Source organism: Delphinus delphis, chromosome 3, assembly GCF_949987515.2.
Source record: "Delphinus delphis chromosome 3, mDelDel1.2, whole genome shotgun sequence".
In the NCBI taxonomy this organism is placed as follows: Eukaryota; Metazoa; Chordata; class Mammalia; order Artiodactyla; family Delphinidae; genus Delphinus; species Delphinus delphis.
The window spans coordinates 78,211,647-78,219,545 of record NC_082685.1 but is presented as its reverse complement, the minus strand read 5'-3'; the positions used below and the strand labels follow the sequence as shown (position 1 = coordinate 78,219,545).

Sequence of the window (7,899 nt, the reverse complement as noted above, 5' to 3'; positions counted from 1 at the left end):
CACGCGTTAATATACCTTTTCAATCGAGATAGACTAGGCCTCAGGCCAGGAGTTTTGGCTTGTAACAGTATCTAGCCAGAATTGAGTAACATTGCTTTTGTTTTCATTTGATTTCTTTTGAGTTCATTTGTTTATTTAGTTCATTTCTATTTATGGTAGATAAGTAAGATCGGCTGTCTATGGTGGTGAGGTAGTTATGTTTTAAAATAAAATTATTTAAGTAAAAGTGACTCCATTTAATGAAAAATAATAGTGCAGGTGGTGTGTGGATGCAGAAAAGTGCGGAAGTATACAGGCAAATAATTGAGGCTGGAGAATAACTTTGTGTCTAGATTGGACCAGGAGTCTTTTTGAAGAGAGTTGTCATTTTGAAGTTTTTCCTTTTTTGATTACTTGAGTTCTGACAGCCAGTTCCTTTTCTCACACCAATGCCCTGGGTAACATATCACATCAGTAAACCATATTCAACGTGGTGCAGTAGAATTGTTCTTATCACATAATTTAAGTTGATTATTACAATTGAAACAGGGTTTTAAAACAGCTGTGTACTTAGTGACCCCAAATGATATTGTATGTAGTTTTTTTTTTTTTTATTCCATTACCTGCCATGCAGCAGTCTTTTCTTTCTCATTTTGGTGTAATTGCCAATTCCCTTCTCCCACTCTTCTCAAAGTTCTGTTTTGAGTTAAGTGGATACATAAACTTTCACTCGTAAATTAATACCATTCCCCCACAGAGTGCAAGCTTCTCCTAGTCGTTTGCCTTGCCCAGAAGAAAGAGAAAATTTGCCAGATAGACCTTTTCAACAGATATACTTTTGGAGGTATCTTTTGGAAACATCCTGCCTTTGCTGGCCATCATCTGTTTTTCTTTATTTTACTCAGACTTACCTTGTAGCAAGCAGAGTTGTCGAAATGAAAACTTACAGACAGCTGTACTTACAGTAACTACAGTACCACTTGGGGAAAACTCATTTTAAAACTTTGTTTTATGAATTTATTTAGCATGAAAAAAGCAGTGTCGCTGATAAATGAAATAGATATAGGAAGATTTCCACGATTGCTCACCCGAATTCTTCAAAAACTTCACCTGAAGGTTTGTATGTTTGCACTTCTATAGATTATAATATATTCTTGTGATTCCACTGCAACTCTAGGTTTCTACTTGAAGTACCTTTTGCGAGGTATTGTTCTCCAGCAGGTGTTCAGGAACACCGGGTCTCTAGAAAATTTGATAATATCCCACGGTCAAAAGTTTGGGAACTTCTGTCTTCATTCAAATTAATTTTTTTAAATCATGGAACTTTTCAGAGTATATTTTATGGTAGTGTTAATAGTAAATATTTAAGCATGAATGTTGTGTGCAAAATTTTCCAAATGTGTTTGACCAGGGAACTGTTTTATCATGGTATTTATTTTGGAACCAAGGCTCTGTGGAACACGCTTTGGGACAATTCTGATATCATGATTTCATTCTTTGTCTTAAAAATAACTCTGTAGTTTTGCTATCAACCAATATGTAATTTTTCATTTAATCTTTCTCTTCCACTTTTATTTTAAGGGTGTGGTTATCTTGGATATATTGTTGCTTAGTAATTCATTACTTGGTTAATTTGCTAACATTACTTAGTTAACTTCTTTACCAGGTTAATAAAATTTAATTCCATTCAACATGTGTTTAAGGAGTGCCCATTAACTGCTCTACCTGGTGCAAAGTATCACCATTAAATGAGAACCCAGACTCTTACCTCTTCTTTTTCCTGGCCAGAGACCAGTCCCAAAGCCCTGCCCTTTCTCCCTCTGAAGTATCTCTCAAATCCAAGTTCTCTTCGTAATCTGAGTTCAGAGCCTTATTATTTCTCCCTTGGACTACAACAGTTACCTTCAAACTGGTACTGCTGTCTGTAGTCTTCTACCTTCTTATCACTTCTTCATGGTGCTGTTCCATTTATCTTTCCAAATATTTTTTTCCTAAAAAAAAAAAAAAAAAGTTGATCATATCTTTACAGCGTTCAAAGCCATCAATGACTTTCCATTGCTCATGGGAAAAAGTTCATATTCCTTAACATTGTATTATACTAACGTTACAATATAGGTACAGTCTGTGTTTTCCCCACTTTGCAAGTGTTTCAGCTACCCTGGATGCTCTTTTACTGGAACGTACTGTGAACTTTTTCGACTTGGTGTCTGTGTAATATACTCTTTCCCTTACCTGAAATATCTTCCCTTCTTTAGTGAATAAACTATTCATCTTTCAAGGATTTGACAGTCCTACTCTCAGCAGCTCATCCTCTCTTCTTTGCTTCTAAAACACTTGGTTCGTCCTCACCTCACTTTAGTACTACATCATAAGTATTTGTTTCATGATTACAGGGTCTTTCTCTGACCTTGAATACTTTAAGTATCATGTCTTACTCATCTTTATATTTCTCACACTTGATACATTGATAGTTATGCAGTTGGCACTCAATAGCTATACTTGGAGTTCATTCTTTTCCTTGCCATGGGAAACACAAAATGAATATAGGTTCTCTGAATTCCTGCCTATAAGGAATTTGTGATGTAGAAGGAGAAGCAGGAGGAACAACCACAGTCACAATAGCAGCTACATTCTGTGGTGTTTGCTATTCACAGTTCCATTACTCCCTCTGTGACCGGTGCTGTTCTAATGGCTTTGTGGTATTAACTCATCTGATCCTCACAGCACCCTTAGGAAGTAAGAACTGTTGTCATCCTTATTTTATCCATGAAGAAATTGAGATAGAGACCAGTGAAGTAATTTGCCCAAGGTCACACAGCTAGCTAGTAAGGCAGTCTGGCTCCAGAATCCATCCCTCTGACCCATTACAGTAAAGCTCAGGAAAGAGTGTGAAATGGTATATAAATCAGTCCCAAAGTGAATGATGCAGGCAGTTGATACAGAGTTTCTTTGATTGTCTGAGTTGGCGGCTGCCTTCTTTTTTATTTTATTTATTTTATTGTATTTTTCAGTTGAAGTATAGTTGATTTACAGTGTTGTGGGTGGCTGCCTTCTTAAACACACACAAAGTGGTACGGGACACAGAACACTTATATACATCTTTTGTTCTTCGTACTGAGGGAGGATGGAACATCTGCAGGAAACTCGTGACCCTCTGGAGTTTGTCTTTGACCCTCTGGAGTTGAGAAAACATTAGGATCTATCTTAGAGTAACTGAATGGCCAAAGCATTCCACAGAGGTGTTTGAATGCTGTGCCTTCAGAGGTGGGGCGTGGAGGTGAGAAGGTGTGGTTGTTGAAGAGCTGAAGCAGCTGAGGACAGAAGCATCTGTATTTGATTACTTGCCTGCAGAAAGTCAGGAGAGAAAGTCAGGAAAGGGGCAACCCATCCCATTCCCCCAACCCCCCTGGACAGTTTTAGGGAATGTTCTTCCAGAGGGACTCCAGTTGTGATAAGGGCTCTTACCAAAGAGTTGGCAGCAACGTCTCAGATCTGCCAGCTTTCTTTTATGTACTCTTGGTCTGTCAGGTTGGCCTTTGCCTTGGGACAAGCAGAGTCCTGAGAGCGGTGAAACTGCATGCAGGTAAGTTGGTGAAGAGGTTTAGGGATTTGGTTGCTATTCTTAGTGTTATCAGCTTGACACTTTGATTTTACCAAGTTTGATCTTGGTAAAATGGGATTGTGGGCAGAGGGTATCTATTTTTGTCCAGACTGGTTCCTTGAAATCTCTAGTAGAAATAAACATGGGGAAAATAAGCTTAGGTATAGAATATGGGCATGCCTAAGTATGGGTCTGAGCATCTATTCCTGAGCAATCGTGGCATATAGGAATACTTGGGAATTTTGGGTGGTTTGTTACCAATGTGTGGAGGGTGCTGGTGGCATTTAATGCCCAGGAACTTTGTTTTTTCTAACTTTTTATATTATATTGGAGTATAGTTGATTAACAACATTGTGTTAGTTTCATATGTACAGCAGAGTGATTCAGTTATACGTATATACGGATCTATTGTTTTTCAAATTCTTTTCCCATTTAGGTTGTTACATAATATTGAGCAGAGTTCCCTGGCTGTACAGTAGGCCCTTGTTGGTTATCCATTTTAAGTATAGGAGTGTGTACGTGTCAATCCCAATCTCCCTAACTATCCCTTCCCCCCTGGTAACCATAAGTTCATTTTCTAAGTCTGTGAGTCTGTTTCTGTTTTGTAAATAAGTTCATTTATATCTTTTTTTAGATTCTGCATATAAGCGATATCATTTGATACTTGTCTTTTTCTGTCTGACTTACTTTACTTAGTTTTACAATCTCTAGATCCATCCATGTTGCTGCAAATGGCATTATTTCATTCTTTTTAATGGCTGAGTAATATTCCATTGTATATGTGTACCTTTAAATGTCTTGCAGTGAGTAGGACAGTCCTGTACAAAGAATTGTCTCATCCTGCATGCTAATAGAGTCTGCCTTGGGAAACACTGAAGGAGATCAGAGTAACTTCCTTATCTGTGAACTTAAAAACAAACATTTGTGGCCTCTACATTTTTAAAATAGCTGTCACAACTCATGCAATTAAAAAAAAAACCCTCATATACCTTGCTCCAGAGACTCTTAGGCCCTCCCACAAAGCCTATTGATGTTACTATGTTATATGTCTAGTTCTGCAAGATGAGGTGTCTGGATTTCTGGCCATGGCCGACTAGCAACAGCAAACTGGGGGTGAAGGCGCTCCTGTGATGGGGCATGTAGGCAGTTTCAAGAATCAACTGCTGGGTATAGATTGAAGTGGAAGAATTATGAAAATCAGACACAAGAAATACAAAAGCAAAGAAATCTGAGGGTTTTTTCTGATGTGAAAAATCATCAGTGTATCTTAGCAGTTCTTTAGGAAACTAACTGCAGCACGGAACTTGGATGCTCGTAATTATGATCTGACTCATTGCAAGAATCTAGTGTAATCCAGTATACTTTGTTTACAGAAGTCTAGAATCGGTGCCATACATTTCAGAAAGATTGCTTTTAAAAGTTTAAAATAAAAGTTCTTTTATTTGATAGATTGACTTGGGGGTACCACCATATTTCCTCATTATGACAGATAGAGAAGTCTCATTATATTAATATAAAGGACAGTCACAGATGTAAACCCCAGCATACAGAAATGCCTGAGGATTTTGTTGTTGTTGTTGTTACAGTGTATGGAGGGTGTTGCTGGCATTTAATGCCCTGGGACTTTAAATGTCCTAACGATGTGCAGCACGGTCCTGTTCAAAGAAGAATTGGCCTCACCTATGTGGACAAAAAAAGAAAAGAGTAGCTTATCTCTGAAAATGCATTTATTTTGTACTTAATATAAGCTGGAGGGCTTCTTACAACTTAGTTTATTAGGTTAAAATGATATATACATACATTTTAAATTATGGCATATGCAGACTACTAGGACCAAGTGTTCTTCCATTGTGGTGTTGGTGTGTGTGTATGCCTGTGTATGTGAGTCAGAGCTTGGATTCTGGACCACAGGCCTCTCTTGTCTCTAAAGCCGTGCTCGGAGTTTTTAAAACCTAATTGCCTTCATAATTATTTAGATAGTATACTGTCTTCATAGAATAGAAGATCCGTATAACTTTCTGAGGAATGTGACCTGATTTCAACTATATGTGGAATTAAGATGAGTTCACTCATCGTGCATGTTAAGAAAATAAATTCTTCAAAAAAAGAAAAAGTTGGAAGAATGGATTTTTGATTTGTTATTTTTTTGTGCCCTTAAAGTTCAAAATAGAGTGCATAAGTGAAGTGTTTCAGTTACATTTTAAATTTCACAAATAGTTTATGAGGAAGTTTTTGTTTTAAGACATTTAAACAACATGGACGAACTGAAACGCCCCCCTTGGCTAACTCTTGCCCCTTCCTCCATCTTGATTCTCTCCTGTGTGAGTTATCTATTGCTGAATTGCAAATTTCCCCCAAATTTAGCCGATTAAACCAACAATAAGCATTTATCATCTCTCACCCTTCCTGTAAGCAGGAATTTGGCTTGGCTGGGTGGTCCTGGCTTGGGGTTCTCATGAAACTGCTCTCAGGTGTTGGTTGGGGCAGCTGGTACCTGAAGCTTTGACTGGGGTAGAGGATTTCCGTCTAACATGGCTACATGGTGGCACCAGTTAGTTCCTTGTCACATGGGCCTTTGCTCCTGACACGGAAGTTGTCTTCTTCCAGAATGAGTGGTCCAAGAGAGGGAGGTGCTGTCCTTTTCATGACCTAGGCTTGGATATCACATACCTTCCCTTTTACTATGTTCTTCTGGTTAGAAGTAAGTCAGTAAGTCTGGCTCATATTCAGGGGAGACGAAATTAGGCTCCATCTTTTGAACAGAGGAGTGTTAAAAGAATTTGCAGATATGATAAAACCACCACACCTCCCTAGAAGGAGTCTTTGTTGTCGCTTTGGTTTTCATCTTTCCAGGTCTTTTTTTCAAGTATTAATAAATACAGATGTGCAAACATGTGCACACATCTATAAATAGAAATTTTTGGTTTTTATATAAATGCGTTCATAAGTGGCATTATACTGTTTACCTTTTTCACTTATCACTTGTATCAAAGATCTTTCCATGTCAAGTCATACAGCAGTTATTCTTTTTAAATACTGTTTTTCCTTTCTGCCTGTGTATATATGTCTATGGCATATGCTTTTTAAATATATAGAAAAAATTAACATCCATTTTCCATTTAAAATTTAAGTTTTGGGCTTCCCTGGTGGCACAGTGATTGAGGGTCCGCCTGCCAATGCAGGGGACACAGGTTCGTGCCCCGGTCCGGGAAGATCCCACATGCCACGGAGCGGCTGGGCCTGTGAGCCATGGCCGCTCAGCCTGCGTGTCCGGAGCCTGTGCTCCGCAACGGGAGAGGCCACAACAGTGAGAGGCCTGCGTACCACAAAAGAACCCCCAAAATTTGTTTCTTGGACACTTGCTCTCTAATTTTATAAACGTGGGCCTTAAATTTCTCCCACTGAGAGGGTAAAAACGAATATATCTCCTTTACTTTCTCTTCAACACCCAAGTATGTGTGGGTTACTTTTGGTACCTAGGAAGAAGTTAACCTGCTTCTGTCTGGAAGCAAATAGAGTGACTTACATTTAATATTGATCTACCCAGGGTCGTTGCTGGAGCAAGATATTGACTATGGATTTGGAACTTTGTTTCATGGCTGTATTTTATTCTCCATTTGTTGTTCTGCTCACATATTTTAAGCGCCACCTTATTTTAAGGGTGCACGTTTCATGTACCAGTGGATGGGGGGCGATACATGTTCCCTTGTCCCCCTTCACTCCAAAGCACTTTATTAATATGATGTCCTTGAAGATCTTGAGAATGTCCCTTTTCTTGCTCTTTTTAAAAATGTCTCGGGACTTCCCTGGCGGTCCAGTGGTTAAGAATCTGCCTTCCAATGCAGGGGAAGTGGGTTTGATCCCTGGTCGGGGAGCCAGGATCCCACATGCCTCGTGGCCAAAAAACCAAAACATAAAGCAGAAGCAGTATTGTAACAAATTCAATAAAGACTTTAAAAATGGTCCACATCAAAAAAAAAAAATCTTAAAAAAAAGTCTCATTTTCTTGTACATATTGAGGACACTGAAGTTTATTTTTCTACGTGCTCAATCACTATTTTTATTTTGTCAAAATATCTCATTTGGTGTATATTTAAAGGAATCAGATTGACAAACTTGGAAGTTAAATTGTACATATCCATTGAATTTAATGCAACATGTGGTTCATTGATTGTACATGAGTAATACTGTTATTCTCTTCCTCATATTGATAAAGTCTGGTACTGTAGGTCATTATTTCAAGAAGGTGTATGGTAATCACAGAAATTCTGGAACTTTAAAATCAAAACATTGCTCTTGAGGTAAGTGATTGGCATTTT

At 38.3% G+C, this 7,899-nt stretch overlaps 1 protein-coding gene across 3 annotated transcripts in view; it reads left to right on the top strand.

Moving 5' to 3' along the window:
- COMMD10 (COMM domain containing 10) overlaps window positions 1–7,899 on the top strand; it is a 165,377-nt gene that overhangs the window by 643 nt on the left and 156,835 nt on the right. For all 3 annotated transcript variants that reach the window (XR_009518973.2, XR_009518974.1, XM_060008986.2), the window contains exon 2: window positions 1,005–1,095. Coding sequence is in view for 1 of the 3 variants with exons in the window: in XM_060008986.2 (XP_059864969.1) it covers window positions 1,005–1,095 (91 nt within the window). In the remaining 2 variants the exon portion in view is untranslated. The remainder of the gene's footprint in view (window positions 1–1,004; window positions 1,096–7,899) is intronic.